Below are 26405 nucleotides of genomic sequence, written 5' to 3'. Positions count from 1 at the left end.
GCTAGTATAGGACTAGGTGTTAAAGATATTGGGCCATTGTGAATAACACGGACAACCTTGAATTTAAGGTAGTATTTTCTACCAAATATTCCTGTTGTTGGGTTAAGCAGGAGTGTGTTTAGCATTCATTGGACATGGGTATCAACCCATGGGTAAACATTATTTTTCCTTTACCTTAAGGGCACACGGGTTCTCTGAAGGATACAATGGCAAGGGTTAACACTTCAAAAACTCTGCCAGTGTGTGAGTATATTACAACACAATGCAAGACAATCTTTGGTGGTCATAAGCTCAGGTGAAACCTCTCTCCTTTCTTCATGACATTCACATCCCACACACAATTCTGTCTCTTCAGTATTGAACACTTAACTGAGGTTGTAATTCTTCTTCTTTTTTTCAACAAACCGGCCGTATCCCACCTTAGCAGGATGGCCCAAAAAGAAAAAACAAAAGCTTCTCTTTTTAACTTTAGTAATGTATACAGAAGGGGTTACTAGTCACACAGACTTTATACTCCTTTTTTTTTTTTTTTTTTTTTTATACATGCATTAGTACGAGACATAAAAGCTCGTATAGTTTTCCCACTCATCCTAAGCATACGACTGATAGTTGTTTACTCCACTTTCCTATGCCAAATGCATCATTTGATAACTAAAAGTGCAGTTTATCTTAGATCTCTGCTTTCTTGAACATCATTACAGATTCTTGCTTAGTCTTCTTCAGATTTAGTCCTCCATGATTATTAGATTATGATGAGGGAGTGCATAAACTTCTAAAAGCTTGTGAAAAATGAGGCGAGATGGTTAGTGACGCAGAGTGACTGAGGTGTGGGTGGTTAGGGAAAGTCAGTTCTTGGACAGAATCTTCACAACACATAACTGTTCTAGCTGTCCCAGGACTCGGCACACCACCTAGCCATCATCTGTAATTCCAATTTCCCATAATTTTTTTTTTCCCAGGCTCATCTGCACTGTATTATGCAAGTACTATGCAGTAGGTATTTGAAGTATATATCAAAGTACTATGTAAACTGTAAAATGTACAGAAGATTATTTGTGTTGATTCTTACTGTACATACCTTATTGGTATGTATAGTGTACTGTACTATATTACAGTGCCATTAAGATGTACATAACAAAAAAGCATCAAAAGATGATGAGTTTCAATGCAAGTTACTGACAAAAATGAAACCCAAACCCTTGATATTTTAACCAGGAAATTTATAATGTATTGTGTATTCTCTTGCTTTTATTTTAAATTCATAGAGTTTAACTTTTTATGTATTTGCAGACTGGCACTTTGACTGAGGATGGACTAGAGGTTTGGGGTGTAGTGGAGGTGAAGGACAACCTTATGGGGACTCCAGTTATGAATGTATCAAGCATTCATTACACTTCCCATCTGATTGCTGCCATGGCTACCTGTCACTCTCTCACTTTCCTCAATGGAAACCTAACAGGAGACCCATTAGATGTAAAGATGTTTGAGGCTACAGAATGGGTAAATTTGCATTCTCTTTCTCTCTCTCTTTAAATAATTATATTAGGTATAAAGTTTTTTATTAAAGGTTATGTTTGTATAGCAGTAATGTATATTTCCTCATGCTAAAAACTATTATCCTACCTCAGCTAATTTTAAAATCTGGCTCTAGTTATGGTGTGTAGAACATCTGCAGTTCTGAGTAAGGGATTGTATTGCACTGAGTATATTTTTTTTAGACATGTACAGTGAAGAATAGAAAGAGTAGATTGATATAGTGTAGTCATATGGTGAGTGAGTGAGAGGGAGGTATATACAAATATAGAAGAGAAGTGATATTAGGGAATAGTTTTTTCCTTTTGTAAAGATAAGTATATCTAAAGTTGATTTTTGGGTAGCCAGCACCTGATATGCTAGACTAACCTTTTGCACTAGTAAAAATTAAGTTGTAAGTAATTAGAGTATTAGTTATATTGTTTTATTGAGTACTGAGGTGGAGGGCTATATCAAACTAACATATCTCAAACCCTTCATCAGGAGCTGGAGGAGCCAGTTGAAGATGATACTCAACGATTTGATAACCTCATCCCCACTCGTGTGCATCCTCCCCAAGCTTCCTTGTTACCTCCTTGCTTTGAGCCTTCCCTTCCATCACCCTTAAGTACCACCACCTCCCCGCCTCATCCCAGCACCTCCCCACCTCATCCCAGCACCACTATTTCTGAGCACTCTGAACAAGTTGGCACTCATGTTGCTGTCCACTCTCTCACTGATGGTGATGCTGGCACTGTTTGTTGTGGCACAATTGACATACAAGATGACAGTTTAAAGCAGCAGGTGATTTTTTCTTCTTTTTTTTTTCTTTAAATGTATAGGGCTCACATTGTATCTTGGTGAGTCTTCTGTTTGGCTGTCTCACATGTACAGGATTACCACAGTGTCTTTGTAACCCCTGTAGGAATTTAAAATATTAAATTGGAGCACAGCTTAACAGCTCTTATTGTGGCTAGCTGGTCTAGTGGCTAACGCGACGGGCTGGAGTTTTGAGACTCTATGACCGCGGGTTCAATCCCGGCCGGGGGTATGGTTTATTTGCAATCGTGTCATTACGATTTCTTGAGTCATGTTAACAGCTCTGAGCTGGAATGAACATCACATAACATTATTCATCCTATGATGTTCAGTAGGGCTTGTATACCTAAGCCACATTTTGCCACTGGACCAAGGTGTGTTCAGTCATGAATTCTCCACTCAAGATGCTTTATATGCAAGTCAGTTTCGTGAACTTGCAGGGTTTACTGTCTGTACAGGCAGGCCCCATTTATACAGCAGGTTAGGTTCCAGGCTACCACTGTAAAGCGAAACATAGCCTTTTATTTTCAAATGCATATAAAAGCCTGATAACATGTTTACACTATCATATATTAAGTGAGGAATAGAGCTAGACCTAAGAAATGCATATACAGTACACATATTATGTACATTAAAATATTTTCATCCTTAGCTTATAGCGAGTAGTGAATATATTTATTATAGAAAGTCTTAATAAATGAAGAATGGGTATACTAATTGAAAACTGCTGCATTAGCGAGATGCTGTAAAGCGAAGCGCTGTGAAGCAGGGCCCTCCTGTACCTCACATTTTGGATAAAAATGTAACAGGCCTTTAAAAATAATATAAATGTGATGAAAGGAGGGAAGAGTATATGGAGAAAAAGAGAGAGGTTAAGAGAGTGGTGAAGCAATGTAAAAAGAGAGCAAATGAGAGAGTGGGTGAGATGTTATCAACAAATTTTGTTGAAAATAAGAAAAAGTTTTGGAGTGAGATTAACAAGTTAAGAAAGCCTAGAGAACAAATGGATTTGTCAGTTAAAAATAGGAGAGGAGAGTTATTAAATGGAGAGTTAGAGGTATTGGGAAGATGGAGGGAATATTTTGAGGAATTGTTAAATGTTGATGAAGATAGGGAAGCTGTGATTTCGTGTATAGGGCAAGGAGGAATAACATCTTGTAGGAGTGAGGAAGAGCCAGTTGTGAGTGTGGGGGAAGTTCGTGAGGCAGTAGGTAAAATGAAAGGGGGTAAGGCAGCCGGGATTGATGGGATAAAGATAGAAATGTTAAAAGCAGGTGGGGATATAGTTTTGGAGTGGTTGGTGCAATTATTTAATAAATGTATGGAAGAGGGTAAGGTACCTAGGGATTGGCAGAGAGCATGCATAGTTCCTTTGTATAAAGGCAAAGGGGATAAAAGAGAGTGCAAAAATTATAGGGGGATAAGTCTGTTGAGTATACCTGGCAAAGTGTATGGTAGAGTTATTATTGAAAGAATTAAGAGTAAGATGGAGAATAGGATAGCAGATAAACAAGGAGGCTTTAGGAAAGGTAGGGGGTGTGTGGACCAGGTGTTTACAGTGAAACATATAAGTGAACAGTATTTAGATAAGGCTAAAGAGGTCTTTGTGGCATTTATGGATTTGGAAAAGGCGTATGACAGGGTGGACAGGGGGGCAATGTGGCAGATGTTGCAGGTGTATGGTGTAGGAGGTAGGTTACTGAAAGCAGTGAAGAGTTTTTACGAGGATAGTGAGGCTCAAGTTAGAGTATGTAGGAAAGAGGGAAATTATTTCCCAGTAAAAGTAGGCCTTAGACAAGGATGTGTGATGTCACCGTGGTTGTTTAATATATTTATAGATGGGGTTATAAGAGAAGTAAATGCGAGAGTCTTGGCAAGAGGCGTGGAGTTAAAAGATAAAGAATCTCACATAAAGTGGGAGTTGTCACAGTTGCTCTTTGCTGATGACACTGTGCTCTTGGGAGATTCTGAAAAGAAGTTGCAGAGATTGGTGGATGAATTTGGTAGGGTGTGCAAAAGATGAAAATTGAAAGTGAATACAGGAAAGAGTAAGGTTATGAGGATAACAAAAAGATTAGGTGATGAAAGATTGGATATCAGATTGGAGGGAGAGAGTATGGAGGAGGTGAATGTATTCAGATATTTGGGAGTGGACGTGTCAGCGGATGGGTCTATGAAAGATGAGGTGAATAATAGAATTGATGAGGGGAAAAGGGTGAGTGGTGCACTTAGGAGTCTGTGGAGACAAAGAACTTTGTCCTTGGAGGCAAAGAGGGGAATGTATGAGAGTATAGTTTTACCAACGCTCTTATATGGGTGTGAAGCATGGGTGATGAATGTTACAGCGAGGAGAAGGCTGGAGGCAGTGGAGATGTCATGTCTGAGAGCAATGTGTGGTGTGAATATAATGCAGAGAATTCGTAGTTTGGAAGTTAGGAGGAGGTGCGGGATTACCAAAACTGTTGTCCAGAGGGCTGAGGAAGGGTTGTTGAGGTGGTTCGGACATGTGGAGAGAATGGAGCGAAACAGAATAACTTCAAGAGTGTATCAGTCTGTAGTGGAAGGAAGGCGGGGTAGGGGTTGGCCTAGGAAAGGTTGGAGGGAGGGGGTAAAGGAGGTTTTGTGTGCGAGGGGCTTGGACTTCCAGCAGGCATGCGTGAGCGTGTGTGATAGGAGTGAATGGAGACAAATGGTTTTTAATACTTGACGTGCTGTTGGAGTGTGAGCAAAGTAACATTTATGAAGGGGTTCAGGGAAACCGGCAGGCCGGACTTGAGTCCTGGAGATGGGAAGTACAGTGCCTGCACTCTGAAGGAGGGGTGTTAATGTTGCAGTTTAAAAACTGTAGTGTAAAGCACCCTTCTGGCAAGACAGTGATGGAGTGAATGATGGTGAAAGTTTTTCTTTTTCGGGCCACCCTGCCTTGGTGGGAATCGGCCAGTGTGATAAAAAAAAAAAAAAATAAATGTTTCAGTAGTAATCAGTTTATGTAAGCTGGATTGTTTTTAAATATGTAGCAAAATAGTGTTCATATTGCATGCAGTATTCATAACTAAGTTGTAAGATTTTGTTTATTGTATTAGTTTTTATTCGCTATTTATAATATTATGTGTACATTGTTTAATGACTGTAATAAATATTGTTTCCACTGCTAGATGTCAATATTCAGAATAATTATTTTGTTTACTGCTCCTTATGTTTATATAATATGGGATTTTATTTTTATTTATTTGGTTAGTTTTTATTACAGTATACAATATGTATATTGCTTTGTGGAGTGGAGGAGTTTGGCACCTCTGGTGCACTTGATTCAGAATTAGATGCAAATCATATTTAATGTGAGCTCCAGTACTTTACACTCAGCAGACTGGTACCCTGTACTCTAATATTGTGATTACTCGATTTTTTTTACATGCTGAATGTTCAGTAAGTTGTGCTGTAGAAAGACATTCACAGCAAAGAATGATAATTTTCTTTCAAATCATCATGCAAATGTTATACAGTAATTTGATAGCTTATGGTATGTATAGCATTTCAGTCAATCTTATTTATACTGTTAAAGGTTTCACTTCCCTTATAAATGTATAGTTCTCTGCTTCAAGTGTCTTTCCACTGTTATTTGTTGGCTTACAGCCTTGATTCTGCATCAGTAAGTCCTGTATAATGCTAAGCATGACAATAATGAACTCTTAAATATGGGTTGGTAGAACAAAATGTAGTACAGTCAAGCACTGAAACCTCAGATGAATTATAGTCAAGAGGTATTATCAACTTATGATTCATCCTAAATTTCAAGGAGCAGTTTTCAATGATGACTCAAAAAAAGGAAACTATTTTTTTTTTCCCCTCCAACAGACCGATCATATTCTACCGAGGCAGGGTGACCTAAAAAAAATTTGTTTTCCTTTTTAAATTTAGTAATTTACACAGGAGAAGGGGTTACTAGCCCCTTGCTCCTGGCATTTCAGTTGCCTCTTACAACACAGCTGGCTTACGGAGGAAGGATGCATCCCCACTTCCCCACGGAGATGAAAGAAAAATAAAAAATACCTTATCAGTATCTGAATATCAAAACAGAGTTCCCTATTTTTTTATAAGGATTCTATGCTTTCAGTGCCTACCTGTGCAACAGTGTGTTGTTTGCCCTCTTGCACCACCCTGTGTTGCCTTCATGCATGTTACACATTGATGTCCTTTGATTATACTGTTGCTCTTGTTTCTGATGATCTAAAAACATATTATAATAAGCAGTAATCATGAACAAGCAATATAAGATGCAAAACCCACAGGGGGATGGTGAATGATAGCTCTAGGCCATTCATGTTGCAGTCAGCACATCTTCAGGAGCTTTCAGTGTTGCAGAAATTGGTAGGAAGTCCAGGTGGATTCGTTCAAGGAAGCAACTCTAGCTAGAGAGTCGTTTCCTAGAAACTACCTGGACTTCCTACTCATTTCTGCACCATTGCAAGCTCCTGAAGATGTGTTGATTGCAACATAAAAAACTAGAGCTATCATTCAACAACTCTCCTGTGGTATAAATTATTTAATACTAATTTAATGCATATAAACTGTTTTGTCTGGAGTGAGTCTTCATCAGACTATGTAAGAGAAAATCGCCGGAGATTTATATCTACTTAAGAAGAATAATATATTTTTAGAAATAACAGAGCAAAAATACTTCATGGTAAAATATTATGTGTAATACATATACTGTACTGTATTGTGTCCTGAAAAAAATGTAGATGACATTGGTGTTGATGAAATATATTTTAGTTGTGTAGTGTGTTAGGAGAGTATCTTTGTTATATATTGTTAAGTCTTATTAACTGTTATGGTTTCAATGTTTCCCTGGGTCAGTGCTGGGTTGAGTAATTAAACTGCACAATATGCTATGCAGTATTTATCAGACAGGAAATGAATTAAGCAATTGAAACATTGTATATCTTTGCCCTTCCTGTATTATAGTTATTTATAGTTTAAGGGAATGCACATTGAGGAAATAAAACAGTATTTTATATTTGAACCTCATTGAGGCCCTCTTCAACAGCGAGGTGATACATACACTACTCTTTGCAACTTTTGTTATAGTATCTCCATGTGGGTTCATTGTGTCACCGACCAGTGTTGTTGAACTTTTGAAATTCTTACATATTTATGTTTAGTTTTGATGTTGCAAGCTTTGGAGTTTTATGACAGAGTTTGGAGGAACCCTCCCAGGGCAGCTCTAACTATGACCAAGTCGCACCCACTGTAGTCAAGCCATGTAACCGAGAAATGTATGTTGATCCGCCAGACATCACAAACATTGTTGAGACTCCATTCCAGGTTATAAACTTAGTTTTGTGTATTGTCAACTTTAAATTTTGTGTAATATCAACCCTAAACCTATTGCTGTACTGTTTATTTTTTATTAGTCATGCTGTCTAATTTGTGTGTGATCTTTCTGTGTGATGTATATAAGGCAAAATGAAAATTCTGGTTTGTAATTAAGGTTTGAATTGGTCCTGTGAATAATGGATTTGGTAATGTTGTGCATTAACTTGTTTTTGAATACTGAGCTCATATTGAAGTTTTTTGTTGCAAAATAATTTTACAAAGAAACTACTTTAATGCTGTTATCTCTTTGTGGTAAAATCACTTGTATTCAGTTAATTTCATAACTTAATTCAACAGGAATACTTGTGTGTCAAATATTTCTTGTCAAGGATTAACAGCTACTCATTTTTTATATATTTTCTCAGTTTTGTTGTATAAAACTTGTTGCAGTTATTTATTTTGTTTTCAGTCTTGTGAACATTGTAGCAGACATTTGTTTTATCTGGAAAAAGATAACAGTACAGTATATAATTGAATGTTACATAATTTTCAGGTGCCCTATGAGATTGGCATCTTGCGTCAGTTTCCATTCAGCAGCAGTTCTCAGCGCATGTCAGTGATGGTGCGCAAGCTTGGAGAACAACACATGGATCTTTATGTTAAGGGAGCTCCAGAAATTATCCAGAGTCTCTGCAAACCTGAATCAAGTTAGTAGAATGCATTACTGATTCATACCAGCTTAGTAGAAGCTGATAAAAATGTAGTGTTCACTACAGTACATGCTATTGTACTCTTGTTTAAGTGTCAGTTTTCATGAAGTGCCATTTTTATCATCTTACAAAAGCCTCTTGACTTATTTCTAAAGATTTCAGATGGTGGGTAGACTTTAAACTGCAGTGTTAGACAGGCAGCAAACTCATCTGACTTTATTGATTATTTATAATTACCTGTGTGTAGCTGCATGAGAGGGAGTGGTGCTCATGATCTCCCATCTTCATTGTTTGACGTATAATTTTTTTTTAAATTTCCAGAGTTAAAGTATACCATCTATTGTATTCGGTTCCTTTGTTGTATATTATACGTACTACAAGAAACAAGTCCTATGGTAATTCTTTCTTCTTTCCCTTTTTGTTTCCATGTGATAAGAAAAATATTTTTGGTACAATACTTTGTGAAATTTTTTATATAAACCTTATATTTTATGTATAGACATCTTTACAGAAATATTGAAGTAAAGTACAGTACATATACATTTCTGTGAGTGGTGTTTTTCTGGTGTATTCGTATATTGTACAGTGTTAGTTTTAACAGAACTGTATTAACTGGAAAGCTCAGCTGGATCATGGCCAGAGGTATTTTGAACTTCTGATTCATCCTGCCTAACCCACTGTGAGAACCTATGAGAAAATTGCAGGGTATAATTTCCAGGACAGAGCACTACAGTGTACATCAGGATAGACCATATTAATTTTCCAGGACCAAAACAAAAATTTTGTTTCTGTAAAGTATCAGGTGCTGAATTTTCAGGGCTCTTATGAAGTTTATATGCAAGTTAAAATGTAAAGATGTCCTTTCTAACAGTACCAGATGGCTTGGGGCCTATACTAACCCACTTCACAGTGCAAGGGTTCCGTGTCATAGCTCTTGCTTACCGCACCCTACATATGAAGCTATCTTGGCATGAGGCTCAGAAAATTTCTAGAGATCAAGTGAGTTGGTTGCTTTTATTAAATGTCATATTTTATTTATATACTGGATATAAACTGTGATACAGAAGTTTTGCATCTTAGATACAGTGTACAAAAGATCATTGATTATCTGGCCCCTCTGGGAAGATGTGACCAGCAGATTGTCATATCGTTTTTATATAGCCTATAAACATTATCTGTTTAGATCCTGGATTGAGCAAGACTGTCAGGTAATGTTCAGAGTCAAATAACTAGTGGCTGCATATAACTGATGATCTACTGTAATACACAAAGCTTATTTTTTAATGCAGATTCATGAATTTTTCACACTGAATTTAGGTGGAACAGGATCTGACATTTGTGGGTCTGTTGATACTGCAAAACATGTTAAAACCAGAGACCTCTGCTGTCATACATCAGCTACAGCAGGCCAATATTAGAACACTTATGGTTACAGGTTAGTTATGTAAATAATGTATTGTAATTGCTGTATATGCTATGTCTGATTACCTCTTATTTTCCAGGTGCTGTATGACCCCTACAGGTTCAGCACTTCCACATGAAAAAAATAATAATGTTTATGCAGTAACATTAGTAAAACATTTTTGAGCTTGTATTAATTTCTGGTTTTTCCATGGCCTGTACAGTGTTGTCACTGGATGTTAATTCTCAAGTATCTAATACTTGTTCTTAGAATGTACCAATTTCATTTATCAGAATTGATTTCATGTAATGTTTGTCCTATAATTGGATCAAGGTGGCAAATGTAGATTCTTTCCCAACCATCTCATGTATAGACTATATCAAGAAGAATAAAAGTCACAATAGTACTAGGTCTTGAATAAGTCACAACTACTCCATTGATTAGAGAAAAATCTTTAGACCAGTTGTGACTTAATAATGACCCAGAATGGACAAAAAATGTCCAAAGATTTATCTTCAATATGTGAGTTGGTTGCACATCTGTCATTTTGTTTCACTGTCCTCTGAAGCATTTTGCAAGTTGGTTTGGTTACAACTTAAACATTTATCACTTATCCATTTGAGAATTCTCATTAATAATCTTGAAATTCTTAGCATTTTAGTTAAGCTTAATAAGAGAGAAAATATCCTGTGGGAATGCTGTATCTCACTATCAGTAAATAAAGTACTGCTAGAGCTTTTTTGAGTCCTCTACGAGTGGGATTCGAAACCCACCTGTTCCGTGGTTTGATTGCAATTGTGTTATTACGATTTCGTGAGTCATATTGTATATGACTGTCCATGCTTCTCAACTAGGTCCTTACTATCAATTAAAAATAAGATATTTTAGTGTTGTAGGTATAATTGATCTGTTTCTGGAATGCTTGAACTAGGACATTCCAGAGGACATAAAGCTGTGGCTCATGTAAGTTTAGTTCATATTTTTATCATTTCTTAACTGAATTCTAGAATGGAGCAGTCTTTAGATATCTTTGTTTCTATTTTTTAACACAATGGCTGTCTCCCACCAAGGTAGGGTGAAGCAAAAAAGAATAAACGTAAAGTTTGCTTCTTTTTACATTTAGTAATTTATACAGGAGAAAGGGCTACTAGCACCTTGCTTCTGGCATTTCAGTTGCTTCTTACGACATGCATGACTTACGGAGGAAGGATTCTCCACTTCCCCATGGAGGAATATCTTTGTATCTTATCAGTTTTCAGCAGCTGGAAATTTAAATTATTCGAAGTACTATATTAAATGAAACTTGAGCTGCTTCCAACTGTTTAGGTAGATTTTTCCTGTGTTTTGTAACTGCTCTGCTCAGAATGAAGAAATGTTTGTGTACCATAGTCATTGTATTAATTCAGGTGAGCCAGTACAACTGAAGCATGAGAGTGTAACAGTGTTAGTACTTGTGTATTATAGGTATTTATATTCTCGATACCATCATTAAGATCAGAGCAAGTTTCATGAAGGTTCGTCATGTTGGAGCAATTAAGATAGATTTTTAAATACTCATGGTGAAATAAAAACTTTAGATAACTCAGATATCCTGATTTCACAGGAGATAACATCCTGACGGCCATAAGTGTAGCCCGTGACTGTGGTATGGTGGGGACTACTCACCAGGTTCTTGTAGCCAAGGTTACACCACCAATTTCTGACCTTCCTCCCTCACTGGTCTTTGAGCCAGCTGACACATCTGATATCATGATTCACTCCACTACTCAAGATCTGGTTAGTAACTTCTAGTCTGTAAGTAATATACAGTATTATCTTATTCCTACCATTTTCAGCCATACTTAAGGATGGTCCTAAACACCCTGGCTATTGCTTCTTGTTGAAGCTTCCTTTCACTTACATTATTTTTTTCACTTAAAGGTTTTCTCTTAAGTGTCCCTGCATTGCAATTGCTCTTTTAATATGAAAAAGCTCTTTAATTTTTGTGTGAGCATGTTAGATAGGAGTGAATGGAGACGAATGGTTTTTGGGACCTGACGAGCTGTTGAAGTGTGAGCAGGGTAATATTTTGTAAAGGGGTTTAGGGAAACCAGTTAGCCAGACTTAAGTCCTGGAAATGGAAAGTACAATGCCTGCACTTTAAAGGAGGGGTTTGGGATATTGACAGTTTGGAGGGACATCTCAACTGTTTTATCTGAGCACCTCTGCAAAGACAATGATTATGTATGAGTGAGGTGAAAGTGTTGAATAATGATAAAAGTATTTTCTTTTTGTGGATTTTCTTTCTTTTTAGATCACCCTGCCTCGGTGGGAGATGGCTGACTTATTGAAAAAATAAATAATAATATAATTCTCCATGGAGACGTGGAAAAGAATTCTTCCTCTGTAAGCCATGCGTGTCGTAAGAGGTGACTAAAATGCCGGGAGCAAGGGGCTAGTAACATTTCCTCCTGTATAAATTACTAAATGTTAAAAGAAAAACTTTAGTTTTTCTTCTTAGGTCACCCTGCCTCGGTGGGAGACTGCCTGTGCGTTGAAAAAAAATGATTTTATTAGTACTAGTAGTAATTATTATTATCATTTTCCAATAAGATATGTTAATTGTTTATGTACATTCAGACTAGTGTGTCCATCACTGTGGACAGCAACATCCCAAAGTACCATTTGGCTGTGAGTGGAAGAGCTTGGGCTTTGATATACCAGTACTTCCCTGATTTACTACCAAGAATTATCACACGTGGAACAGTATTTGCACGGATGTCACCTGACCAAAAAGCCCAGCTTGTGGAGGAATTGCAGACCATTAACTATATTGTGGCTATGTGTGGAGATGGTGCAAATGACTGTGGGGTAAGATTTCTCTTGTCAAGTGTGATTACATTTTTGTAATTACTCTACCTATTTGTAGTTACAGGAATAGAATTACTTCATGTTCACGATGTCCTATCTTCATTTTTAATTTTATATATTGGTTTAGTATTCCAGTGGTTGTAGCATTTAAATCATATTCTTGAATCTTACTCCAATAGTTTACAACTCTTTTATTTGTGACTTTTTTTTAGTGTTCTTTGTTATGAGTTTAACACTTAGATAAATTATTATAATCATAATTGAGTTTACAATTGTGGATTCCTGTACTGTTAATGCTGATAAAATTATTTTGTATTATTTTTGTATCCCTTTATTATTTACACAGTTATCATGTATCCTCTTTTATCAGCATATCTTTACAGTGGATCTTTACGAGGACGTTTACAGTGTTTTTAGCTTTCCTAACTCATTTTTCTTTTTTACCTCTTGAGTCATTTTTATAGCACATCAGGATGTTTTTGTACTTATCCACTGGTGTATATTTTGTATGCAAAACCACACCACTGCCTAGTACAGTGGACCCCCGGTTAACGATATTTTTTCACTCCAGAAGTATGTTCAGGTGCCAGTACTGACCGAATTTATTCCCATAAGGAATATTGTGAAGTAGATTAGTCCATTTCAGACCCCCAAACATACACGTACAAACGCACTTACATAAATACACTTACATAATTGGTCGCATTCGGAGGTGATCGTTATGCGGGGGTCCACTGTATTCCAATTTGGGTCTGATGTGTGCTGTATACATTATTTTTGTCATTTAATTTTCTATATATCTGACAGCTGTTTTGAAGTTTGCCAGTCCAGCACATGAGTGTCATACAGTTGTATGTGTGATATTCTAGTGACTCAGTATTTTGTAAAAATCTTTAGTGTCATCAAAGATGAAGCTTCAAAACTATATAATGTATTTTGAGAGTACAGTGGACCCCCGCATAACGATCACCTCCGAATGCGACCAATTATGTAAGTGTATTTATGTAAGTGCGTTTGTACGTGTATGTTTGGGGGTCTGAAATGGACTAATCTACTTCACAATATTCCTTATGGGAATAAATTCGGTCAGTACTGGCACCTGAACATACTTACGGAGTGAAAAAATATCGTTAACCCGGGGTCCACTGTATATCTTAATTCACTGTATTTTTCTTGCTTAAACCAACTCATATCCCAGTTAAAGGTTAATTATTAACTGGATTAGTCACTTTAAGTTATAGTTTCAGTTGCATTTAATTAATTGTGGTAATTTAATTTCCCATAGGCACTGAAAACTGCTCATGTAGGCATATCATTGTCTGAAGCAGAAGCCAGCGTGGCTGCTCCCTTCACCTCCCGCACCAATAATATCAAGTGTGTGCCTCAGGTTGTGTGTGAAGGTCGATGTGCACTCACCACCAACTTCTCTGTCTTCAAGTACATGGCTCTTTACAGCATCATCCAGTTTGTCTCAGTTCTTATTCTTTATTCAGTGAGTTATATTACTTGCAATCCTGTCATTTCTATATCTTCAGCAGCAAAAGACTGGCAAGTAACCTATAGATGGTTAAATAGAAGTACAAAATGTTTTAAATGTAAAGGTTCATTTAAAAATCTATTGTACTAGACTGGTCAGTTATACTGGTCTAACACTTTGTGTAGCTATGTAAAATAATAATTTATATTAGGCTGTTATCATTTCTAGAGATCTCTCCACTGTGGACTGGGGTCACTACTAGCTCTTGTAAACACAGTATTTAGGATGGTGTGGGATTCAAGCAGCATGTTGAAGAGTATTGATTTTGCTGGTGATAGTGTCTGATATTAAGAATGATTTAAATTCCAAGCAAAGCATTGATTAATACATTTAAGTATATTGAAGGATTACAATTGGTCATAATAGTTTTTGAAAGCCCTCAGATGCATAGCATTATAGGTAGAACTTAAGCTTAAACAAGGTTTTGTTGTATTTTATCTTTTTTTTTTTTCACTAGTTGTCTCCCACCAGGGCAGTGACACCCAAAAATAGAAATGCATTTACCAGTAGATGTAGTGCCATAAATGCACAGACATCATAATTCAAATTCCCTCTGAATTACAGTTAATTAATGTATAAAAAGGAAGCACGTCTGTCTCGTGCTCAGCAGTCGGAGGATCAAGCCTCCACCACATCTTGCGCTGAATGATCCACATAGGTTTAGCACTTAAAATGAATTACTTAGGAACTCTGACCTGCATCATCCCACCCCTCCTTTATAAAGAGTGCAGGCACTATACTTTCTACCTCTGGCTAATACTTTGCCTTAATTAATTCCTTCATAAGTTTTGCTTTTACTGAAATAATCTTTTTACCACAATGGCCACTTTCCAATAAGGAAGGCTGACCCAGGAAGGAAATTCATTCACCATTGCTCATTCCAGAGCTGTTTTACGAAGAGAATATAGATGTAGCAATTAAAATAACTCATGTGAACTACAGCATTCCCAGGCATCCTTCAGAGTGCAGGCATTGTACTTCCCACCCCCAGAAATCAGTAATAATAGAGTAAAACAATATTGTGTATTATTTGAAGCAGAATTTAAATTAAAACTAATATAAGAATGACACACAATCTTGTAGTAATAGGGATTATAAATAATAGTTAAAAAAAAAAAACATGGTCTTTACTTTAAAAACGACTAGGTTTAGCCTAGATTTGAGTTTACAAATGATTTATCAAAGGTAAAAGTTTTCAACAAATTATGACAAGCTAATGTTTACCATATATGAGTAAGATAATTTCTGCTTTAATTGAATTTGTATACAGATATAGTAATAACATGTATGTTGAATGGTACACATATTCTGTCTTCAGGCCTTCTTTGGCATTGTCTGATTCAGTTGTGACTTGACAGTGGTCTAGCACAGACCGAAACATCATCCTAACTTTCCTGAGTGGTGGTTATTTGTGTGTAGTGGTTAGGTAATATCAGTTGTATATTCATCAGTGATGCTCATATATTGTGTAGTGTTTGTGTGTTTTGTTAAAGCTCTCAAGCTTTTGGAGGATTCTAAAGAAAAGTTGCTAAGGTTAGTGGATGAGTTTGGGAGGGTGTGTAAAAGTAGAAAGTTAAAAGTGAACATAGATAAGAGTAAGGTGATGAGGGCATCAAACGTTTTAGATAAAGAAAAATTGGATATCACATTGGAGGGAGGGAGTGTGGAAGAAATGAATGTTTTCAGATATTTGGGAGTTGACTTATCAGCAGATGGGTTTATGAAAGATGAGGTTAACCATAGAACTGATGAAGGAAAAAAGGTGAGTGGTGCATTGAGGTATGATGTATCTGTGGAGATAAAGAACATATCCATGGAGGCAAAGAAGGGAATGTACAAGAGTATAGTGGTACCAACACACTTATGTGGGTGTGAAGCATGGGTTGTAAATGCTGCAGCAAGGAGGCGGCTGGAGGCAGTGGAGATGTCCTGTCTAAGGGCAATATGCGGTGTAAATATTATGCAGAGAATTCGTAGTGTGGAAATGAGTGTGGGGTTAGTAAAAGTATTAGAGGGCTGAAGAGGGGCTGTTGAGGTGGTTTGGTCATTTAGAGGGAATGGAACAAAGTAGAATGACTTTAAGAGCATATAAATCTGTAGAAGGAAGGAAGGTGGGGAAGGGGTCATCCCCAGGAAGGTTGGAGGGAGGAGGTAAAGGAGGTTTTTGTGGGTGAGGGGCTTGGACTTCCAGCAAGCGTGCGTGAGCATGTTAGACAGGGGTGAATGGAGATGAATGGTTTTTGGGACCTGATAGGCTGTTAGAGTATGAGCATGGTAATATTTTGTGAAGGGATTCAGGGAAACTGGTGAGCCAGACTTGAGTCCTGGAAATGGGAAGTACAATGCCTGCACTTCAAAGGAGGAGTTTGGGATATTGGCAGTTTGGAGGGACGTCCAAGCTTTCGTATCTGAGCGCCTCTGCAATGACATTGATTATGTATGAGTGATGGTGAGTGTGTTGAATGATGATGATTTTTTTTTTTTTGGGGGGGGGGGTCACCTTGCCTCAGTGGGAAATGGCCAGTGTTTAAAAAAAAAAAATTAAAGTTGAGGACTGTCTTTCTTTAGCCATGGCCACCAAAGTGTTCCATAGATATTTTTATCTTGGGAAGAAGTGCGCAAAACATTTTGGATATCACCATTATTTTTTATTGGGCTTTTAAATTTTGAGCAGATTAATACACAAGCCTGTTCTAGGAACTTCAGGTTGTGCTCGAGTGAAGTTGAAAGCCTTAATATAATATCACTTGTATTGACATTTATTTCAGGCCTATACGAATCTTTCTGACCCTCAGTTCCTATACATTGACCTCTTCATTGTGACAGTTGTTGCCATCTTCATGGGCTACACGGGACCAAGCCTGTAAGTAGTAATAACTTTTTCACATTCTAGAATCTAGATAATGAACATTGTTATTTTTATTTTGCATAGCACTTGCTAGCTGCACTCATGCATGTTATTGTAGAGTGTGATACATTTATTGCAAAGACAAAATGTAAATAATCATTTATAAATCAGTGGCCAGAAGTTAAATCCTATTATCCCTAAACATTTTTTTAGTATTGGATTCTTCGTTTTAGGTAGAACATTCGGCTTCAGCCACTTACATAATGGATGTATAGGCATAACACTGACAGGTATAAAGAAAATATGCAGAACAAGCCTTCACTGGGACTACATTTTGCTCAGGGTAGAGCTCCAGCTAGTCCTACTAAAAGTTTCTATATACATGTATTGTCTTTGTATTGGTGCTCTCACATAATGGTTAGGTAATGTAAGAGAAACACAAGATTGTCAGGATGAAGAGGCTGTGTCTTTTCCTCGGCCTCACTCCCATTGGCTGTTTCTCAAGACTGTTTTCATGTTGCTTCATAACAATCAGCTGTATAACCACATTTGCTTATTTACGTGAGGCGTTCTACCCGTGTAGGGCATTCATCGCAGGGAGTAGTGGAGGGTTGTTAGTCATTAACACCATTCAGCATTCCCTATCAGAGCTATCTACACCATGTTTTTTTTTTTTTTTTCTAAGAAATAGGGATTAAATATTTAATTAAAAAATAAAATTTTAATGGTTGTAATTATTACCAAACAATACCACATTAACCATATGGTGGGTAATGTTAAGCTAGCATTGTCTTTGACTTAGATACTTATTTAATGTGCTGTGAGCATATTAATAGGAAGTTTGCTATGAAAATCTAGAGTTAGCTAAGAGTATCTTGAGCCGAACCATATAGCCTTAATTTTGAGCAATTTTCACCAAAACATCAATGGCAACTTTCCATTTGTGAACATAGCCATTGAGTTTTATTCTCAAGGGGTGCAAGTCTATAAACTATATTTGAAAATTCAAAACAGATGTATTTTTTTAAATACAGTGGACCCCCGCCTTACGATATTATTTCATTCCAGAAGTCTGTTCAGGTGCCGTTACCGACCAAATTTGTTCCCATAAGGAATATTGTGAATTAGATTAGCCCGTTTCAGACCACCAAAAATACACATACAAAAGCACTTACAAAAATACACTTACATAATTGGCCGAGTTGGGAGCTGATCGTAAGGCGGGGGTCCACTGTATTTGCTGTGGAGATTTAAGTTTGATTTGCATACATATTAATTTCTGAAAATATACTAGCAGAGTTATTGTGGACATCCTTGTTCCAAGTCCTATCTGAAGATAAGGATATCCTTGTTCCCACTTCCATCACAGGATAGTGTCCTTGTTTCCAAACCCACCTGAAGATAACTTTACCAAGAACATTCATGCCTTGAGCTGGAATGACATGGTATGTTCTATTTCCAGTGAGCTCGTGGCAGAAAAGCCACTTGGTAACCTGCTTGGAGCTGTCAACATGTTTTCCGTCCTGTCACAGATCTTCCTTGTCATCCTTTTCCAAGTCATCGCTTATTTTTATCTTTTGCAACAACCCTGGTATGTTTGAAGCTTGAATGTATACAAGGTAATGCAGTGTAAGCCTAATCATTTGATATTAATAATTCACAATCCTCATTAATTGTAATAAATATAGTATAGAGGAGCTCACTCTCTCATCTTTTAGATGTATGCTATACAGTTTGAATATAAAGGCTTTGTATACTCCTAAATGCTTATAATTTACCAGTTGGAATTAAGTACTCAGAAGTATGGATACAAGAGCTTACGCTGCAAGTACTGCAATAAAGAGCAACAGCTCATGTAATAATAGTCCCTCAAAGAAATCTTTATAGAAAAGTCAAGTCAGCATAGCTGTTATTATTTACAGTTTTACTTGGATTATATCACATTTTGATGTGATGCTGAACTTTTTTTTTTTTTTTTTATTACTCTTAAACATAATAATTGGTTTTCACAGTATTTCCATTTTTTTTTTTCACTTGCTTAAAGAGTGACTGCTGTATTCTCTCAGTACTATATACTCTAGCAAGCAGTGTTTATAATGTAACACAAAAATGTTATAACATTAGAAATGTACACTGATGCAGTGATATTTAACTTTTTTTTTTTTTTTTTTTACACTTTTTGAGATAGCTGACTCAACCATAATTATTCCCTCTCCTTTGTAACAAAATTGTAGTCTTGAAATTATAACAATCCTATTTCTTCAGGAGAGTTCCTTGATGCAAGTGAGGAATTCAATCTGCCCATCCCTTGGTTCAAATGTGAATGAATCCCATTTCCCCAGGCATTATATGACTCCTACTAGTTTAGCATTATCCCACGAATGTGATAATAGCACCCCCTACAGTACCTGTGCTCAAAAGTAAGGGTGGTGATGCATTTCAGAGGGTCATTTGAGGTATGTCCATTCACTTCTGGCTGGATGTTTGTTGAATGAGCGATTGTTTTCCTTTGGCGAGAAACAGCTCATGTATCTTTTAAATTAACACTATGGTGTTTCCAGATAGTTATCCCCTTGAAAGGCAAAATTACCCTCTGGGGGTAATTATCCCCAGGCTAAATAACCACTCGACTAAGGAATAAATAAAACGGATATAGTTTCATACTTTTAGAGTTATGTGTAATTAACAAATATGCAAAAAGTCTTAACATGGCTTGTCATTAAATGAGTTCAAAATATTTTAAATGTACAGTGGACCCCCGGTTAATGATATTTTTTCATTCCAGAAGTATGTTCAGGTGCCAGTACTGACCGAATTTGTTTCCATAAGGAATATTGTGAAGTAGATTAGTCCATTTCAGACCCCCAAACATACATGTACAAACGCACTTACATAAATACACTTACATAATTGGTCGCATTGGGAGGTGATCGTTAAGCGGGGGTCCACTGTATTTAATTTTCTATTATGTGTGTCAGTTAATTTTACTTTCATAGCTTCATTGGTGGTGATTGCTTCATTCACTGTATGCTTTTAGAGCAAATTAAGAATTAATCTGATTCATGACTTTTAATTTAAAAGGTTTGAACCTAATAAGAAACCTGATGACAAAGAGCCAGACAATGTAGTAAGCTGGGAAACTGCTACCATTTTCTATGCGTCGAGCTTCCAGTATCTCGCCCTGTGCGTAGCATACTCCCCTGGACAGCCGTTCAGGAAACCTCTCATAACCAATGGTAAGTGTTGATGAAAAAGAATTACTGAAAAATTTCTTATAAGCAACAAAATTATCTTGTTATAGTTTATGTTCACACCTCTATAAATACTAAGATTAGCAGCATAAACTAAACTTGCAAACATTAAATGGTATTCAGAAACCATGACACTCACATTCAAAATGCTTTCTCTTGTTTGTGCATCCCATTCATAAGTATGCAGTGCTTACATAAAACTCATTCCTAGTAAAATGAAGCAAAACTTGAGAGTATAAAAGAGTGCACGAAGACTGGCACTTGAGGTCAGGGATATGAGCTAGGGAGAAATAATGCAATTATGTTATTGATACTCTTGTTATTACAGTGTGGCTAACAGTGTCGCTGATAATACTCACCGTGACAACCCTAGTGATGCTCCTGTGCCCATGGCCATGGCTGATGAATCTCATGAACATGAAGTATGCCTCAGACAGTTACTTGATGTTCCGCATTGCTCTTCTTCTCTTTGTAGCAACACACTTCGTCATTTCAGTCAGCACAGAGGTAATACCTGACAAGGTTTTCACATTGTACAATATGTTATTTTCCTTAGTAATACATAATAAAATATATATGTGACTGAGTTGAGAAGTGTCTGCAGTGAAACTGTCAAGTGAAGTACAGTACAGAGATCAGGGGCATGTTAAATAGACTTTCTGCTGGAGTGAGCAAGGTAACATTTATGAAGGGATTCTGGAAAAACCAGTTAGCTGGATTTGAGTTCTTGTAATGGGAAGTACAGTGCCTGCTCTCTGAAGGATGTTGAAATATGGAGGGTTATCTGAACTATAATGTTGGTGTTCTGGCAAGACTGAATGACAGTGAAAGTGTTTTGATAGGTCACCTACCTTGGTGGGAGATTGTCTTTTATTAAAATTTGGCAAACTATATGAATGAATCAAACTTTAAATATGAGAAGACAAAACAAAATAGTATGCAGTGTGTGTGTCACAAACATTACCCTTACCCTGTGTTTTCTGTATATGTACAGTACTTTAAACATTTATTATTTTACTGTTTAAAAAAAGTGGATATCCCCTTTAACACCAAGCATTACTACTAGTATTGACAGGTTATAATCAGCATGGTTTACTTGGTTATAGGAAGTTTTGGGGTGGGTAGACTATGGTATTATACTTGATGGCAGTTTGTGTATGAAGTTGACACAGAGTAATGTCCAACTATGTGTATTTTATTGACCTGGTATGACCCTTGTGTGTTTAGTGCTTAGTTTTTATTGTAATATTATAATCAAAGAAAGCGCTAAACTGAAAGGTCATGTAGGACTGTAGTAATAATATTGACCTGGTAAGGGTGGAAGTGTGGGGAAACATGGGTAATTGCTGTTTTTATGGCATAACCCTCCATCAGTAAGAAATTGCTATTAACAAGGCAGGGATGAAAACACTACCTGTAAGGAGTCTGCTCATTCACAACTGTGAGAAAGGTGTACAGTATCTCCCTCAGCTGACTGAATATTTGCGATCCACTTGGGTGTATACGGCAACCTAGTTAGGACATGGTTATACTGAAAATTAGCTAAATATCTGAGTTACTTAAAATTCACTAATCAGGTTATATAGCTCAAAGCAGAAAGGCTCTGAGCTCAAATTCTGGGCGTGGTGAAATGTGTGGGCAAGTCTTGCCCAATTTCCATGTTATCTAACATAGGCACTTAGTTATTAGCTGGTTTCCCTCAAGGAAGGTTTCTTGATGCAGGTGAGGGGTTCTTGATCAAAGGAATTGGATCTGTGCTCCAGTTTCCTGAATTAAACCTGAATACCTTCCACATCCCCCCACAGGCACTATAATCCTATGGGTTTAGCACTTCCCCCTTGATTGCAATAATATTAGCTGGTTGTTTTGGAGTGCATCCTAGAGAAAGTATCCTATACTCTAAACTTGCTGCACTTTTATTTCTAGAACCAGGCTTTGAAATGTACTGAAATATGATACTAGCTCTGTTAAAACAAGTAAAATTTACATTATCTCTAGCTAGAATTAATTTAGGACTGATTAAATATTAAACATTATTTTTCCCTACATCACCAACTGAAACTATTTTTTTTCCTCCAACAGTACTTCATAGCCAGCAGCAGAGCATTGAAGAAATGCTTCCAGTGGGTAACATGCAAACGCATGCCCAAGAACAAATACAAAATTGTGCTAAGAGAAATGGACGAGGACCCAAACTGGCCACCAGTTGGAACACCAGTCTACAGTTATCAAAGAACATGATACTTGGGAAGGAAGAATTTTTCACTTAGCCCACAATTTAGAGGAAATTTTAGCTGATGCTGTTTCCTCTCTGACCATTATCAGCTGACATGGTGATATTTCTGTCCACTCCTGGACCATTGTCTTCTAAAATTTTTACCAGATGTTGGTTAATAGTGAATTGTTCCAGTCATGATATTGTAACATACTGAAGGAATTCTTATGATAAAGTGCACTTAAATGAGGCAAAGTTTATTGAAGATTTACTTTTGTGATAACTGGTTGTAGTTATCTATCATAAATTTTTATTTAAAATTTTTTAGTGTATTTTTTTAACATTTTAAACTGGCTAAGAAAGTAAACTTTTTAAATTTTGTATTCCAGGAAAATATGAATGTGCTTCAATAAATTTCTTAAGATTTATTAATGTATAATAAAGTGAGTGTATCAATAATCACTTTTATGCATGATATACTGTATAATTTTAGATCTGTGATATTTAATGTTTTTAATTACTACAGTATACCAGTATTAATATATACAAATATATTTTTACAGTTTAAAATTTATGGTTATAAATAAATATATGAATGCTATAGCATGTTTCACTTGCATCATTATGACATTCAGGCTCGAGTCAAGGAATTCGAGGACAGGTTCAATTCCTTAGATCGAGATTATTATTTATTATAATGAAGGGGGAGTGCTTAACCCGTAGGATTATGCAGCGCCTGTGGAAGGTATTCAGGCCTATTTCAGGGAACTGGAGCACAGATCCAATTTCCTAGATCAAGAGCCCCTCACCAACATCGAGCCTTCCTTGAGGGGTTTTATATCAAGAGCCCTGAATATTGTGGCACAGATCTGTATGACCCTTGTGGGTTTAGCACTTAGTTATGATTGTGGCACAAATTTAAATGTGTACTAGTGCTATTTTTGGGTGCTGTATAACCTACAGGTCATACAGTGCCTGGTGAATATGCAGAAGGTACCACCAATCCCATGGCTCGAGAACCTTTTAACAGCATCAAATTCCTCTCTCCCCTTGCACACCCATACCCACAGTGCTCCATGATCCATGTGGATTTAATGCATTTTTTTTTACAATGATAATTTCAAGTTAGAGGGACTACCATCCTGTGATAGTAGGTTGGTAGACAGTAACAACCCAGGAAAGTACTACCATCCTGCCAAGCAAGTGTGAAACTGACATCTGTAATTATTTTACATAATGGTAGGATTGTCTCAAACACGGAGGATAACAAGTACATCTTGCTACTTCTACTTATGCTTAGGTCACACCACACATGCATGTACATGCATATGTATATATATATATATATATACACACACACACACACACACACCTGGAGTTTTACCTGGAGAGGGTATCAGGGGTCAATGCCCCTGTGGCTTGGTCTGAGACCAGGCCTCATGGTGGATCAGGATCTGATCAACTAGGCTGTTACTGCTGGCCTGCACGCAAACTGATGTACGAACCATAGCCTGGGTTTTCTTCTATTTTTCTTAATAGTTCTTGTTTTTTTATTTCCTCTTATCTCCATGGGGAAGTGTAAAGAATTCGTCCTCCAAAAGCTATGAGTGTTGTAAGAGGCCACTAAAATGCCAGACCATGGGGCTAGTAACCCCTTCTTTATAAATTACTAAATTTAATTAGAAAAACTTATTGTTTCTCTTTTTCGGTCATCCTGCCTCGATGGGATATGGCCAGTGTATTGAAAAGAAAAAATTTCCAGTAAGAGCAGATCTTGGGCCAAGGATGTGTGATGGTGCCATATTTAAGGAGTTTATAGATGGGACTATAAGAAGTTGATACTAAACAGTAAGTCACAATACCATGGTTGGAACAATTCACCAAAAACTGTATTAGGAGAGGAACCTTATGATGACGATTTGGTCAAGAGAAGGACTGAAAGATACAGAAGAGTAAATGGGACAGGAATTTTAGTAGACAAGGGAAAGAAAGATGCAAGAATGTTGAGGAATCAGAAAAAAGTGACATACCTGTGATCAGTTTTAAGGGGTCTACTGCTGCAGGCTTCCTTGTTTATTATCTGTTTGTTGTACCATGCTGTTGCAGTTGGTGCACTATGCTACTGGTTCACACATCCACACACTGGTTGATCTGCCACACTGAGGAGGTAGTGGTCCAGTTTCCTCTTGAAAACATCTAGCCTTTGCTCTGGCAGTGAAAACAAAGAGTAATGTACAGTACACAATTTAATGGGTGTGAGGTAAGGTTTCTTAATATTACAATGAGGAATAGCTTGGAGAGAGTGGCAATGTCTTGTCTGAGATCAAGGTTTCATTTGTAATGAATATGTAATTAATATGAATGAAATTATATATTTGTGTGGAAAGTAGTATGTTTCAAAGGACAGAAGAGGGATTGCTAAAAAGATATAGTCATATAAAAAGAATGGGCAAGTTTTGACATGTACACAAATATCCCACATGTATTATAATAAAAAAAGTGCTAAACCTGCAAGGGTCATACTGCAACCCTTACAGAAGTCAAAGAAACTTGTGACGATGTTTCGGACAAACTTCGACCATTAATTAGCAAGTTTTAACGTACTATATTATAGGCAGATATTTTTAACTCCTAAGTACCTGTTGGGACCTCTTGTAAATTTTTATGGTATCTTTTCAAATTAACAGTTTAGCCTCTTTTTAATTGGTACAGGGTATTTTACTCTATTGTGAGATTAATTTATGTGCTTATTCATACAATTTCTTCCATTGTGATCGTGTGGTATGCATGTGTGTGGACATTTTTAGTGAAAGTGCAATGAAAGAACCTTTCAGTTTGAACATTAAAATGGTATACATCACCTACGCTGCCCAAGACAAGAGCCCCAACCTAGTAACCTCATACCCCCTTCAAACCAGGGCCAGGCACAGGATCCGCCATTATTATTGGATCACTCCAGGGCAGTGCTAAACCCATATGAGCCATACAGCACTTTGGAGAGGAGGAATGAGACACAATCAGGTTCAACAGAAGGAAGGGGAGCACAGACTTAATTCCTTAAACCAAGAGCCCCTCCCCTTTCACCAGCATCAAGGAACCTCCCTTGGGGACTAGGGGGGCAGGCTCCACCATGATCTTAATGCCAACAAATACCCCTGAGGCTCCATCATTCAGGGGCTAGTTTCTGCTCATTGTGGTATAAAACCTGACTGTCAACACCAAGATACCTGATGCCCAACTGAAACACCCATATGGTATATATACCTTAGTCAACACCTATACACAGTGCAGCTCGTGCCTCAACCTCAGACAACCCTCTCAGCTATCATATAAATCATGGGTCTTAACATTTTTCCCATTACAGACCCCCAATGGATTGTCCAATATATTCCCATACCCACCTTCACCAGACTGTCAACATCACCACAACCAGTCCTATTAAGTACCATTTTTTATTATAATAATAAAATTAAGTACCATAATTACTTCAAAAGATAAATAACAAAAAGGCACAATACCGTGACTGGAACGATACACAAATAACCCGCACATAAAAGAGAGAAGCTTACGACGACGTTTCGGTCCGACTTGGACCATTGACAAAGTCACACTAACCAGAGGTGGAGCAGGATGGCTATATATAGGCAGGAAGAGGTGGTGGTAGTAGTAGTAGTAGTAGTACAAGAATTGTATATAATACCGACAAGATGACATCTTTGCTCTGTGGCCTCATGACTCCAGTCTCTTCCTTTTCTTGAAGCTCTTAATAATCTTGCCCCTTCCATTAAGTTTAAAGCTGAATGGGAATCTAATTCTTTGCTTCCTTTCCTTGATGTCCATGTCCACCGCTCAGATACAGGTTTTTCCTTTTCCGTTTACCGTAAACCTATGCACAGTGGCATGTACATTCACTACTTTTCCTATCATGCTTCCCCTGTCAAGAAA

The 26405-nt window shown here is 37.1% G+C and overlaps 1 protein-coding gene and 1 long non-coding RNA gene across 10 annotated transcripts in view; one reads left to right on the top strand and one right to left on the bottom strand.

Annotated features, from left to right (window-relative positions):
• The window catches only part of LOC128700786 (polyamine-transporting ATPase 13A3), a 79764-nt gene extending 56703 nt beyond the window's left edge, over nt 1-23061 (top strand). For 5 of the 9 annotated variants that reach the window (XM_053794237.2, XM_053794240.2, XM_053794234.2 and 2 more), the window contains 14 exons: nt 1291-1500; nt 2017-2316; nt 7528-7656; nt 8201-8354; nt 9229-9356; nt 9675-9792; nt 11363-11535; nt 12379-12609; nt 13895-14101; nt 16915-17009; nt 18457-18585; nt 20076-20230; nt 20574-20752; nt 22328-23061. In XM_053794237.2, coding sequence (XP_053650212.1) covers nt 1291-1500; nt 2017-2316; nt 7528-7656; nt 8201-8354; nt 9229-9356; nt 9675-9792; nt 11363-11535; nt 12379-12609; nt 13895-14101; nt 16915-17009; nt 18457-18585; nt 20076-20230; nt 20574-20752; nt 22328-22486 — 2367 coding nt within the window. In that variant the 3' untranslated portion in view covers nt 22487-23061. The remainder of the gene's footprint in view (nt 1-1290; nt 1501-2016; nt 2317-7527; nt 7657-8200; nt 8355-9228; nt 9357-9674; nt 9793-11362; nt 11536-12378; nt 12610-13894; nt 14102-16914; nt 17010-18456; nt 18586-20075; nt 20231-20573; nt 20753-22327) is intronic. The other 4 variants (XM_053794238.2, XM_053794235.2, XM_053794236.2 and 1 more) reach the window with 4 other exon arrangements.
• LOC138854377 (uncharacterized) overlaps nt 16869-26405 on the bottom strand; it is a 28394-nt gene continuing 18857 nt past the window's right edge. Inside the window, exons 2-4 of the long non-coding RNA XR_011393574.1 lie at nt 24491-24668; nt 20605-20759; nt 16869-17007 (exon numbers count right to left, since the gene is read on the bottom strand). This is a non-coding gene — a long non-coding RNA (uncharacterized lncRNA). The remainder of the gene's footprint in view (nt 17008-20604; nt 20760-24490; nt 24669-26405) is intronic.

This window comes from Cherax quadricarinatus, chromosome 56 (genome assembly GCF_038502225.1).
Source record: "Cherax quadricarinatus isolate ZL_2023a chromosome 56, ASM3850222v1, whole genome shotgun sequence".
Lineage (NCBI taxonomy): Eukaryota > Metazoa > Arthropoda > Malacostraca > Decapoda > Parastacidae > Cherax > Cherax quadricarinatus.
Note: the sequence above shows the minus strand (reverse complement) of the source record. Positions and strands in the feature narration are given on the sequence as shown.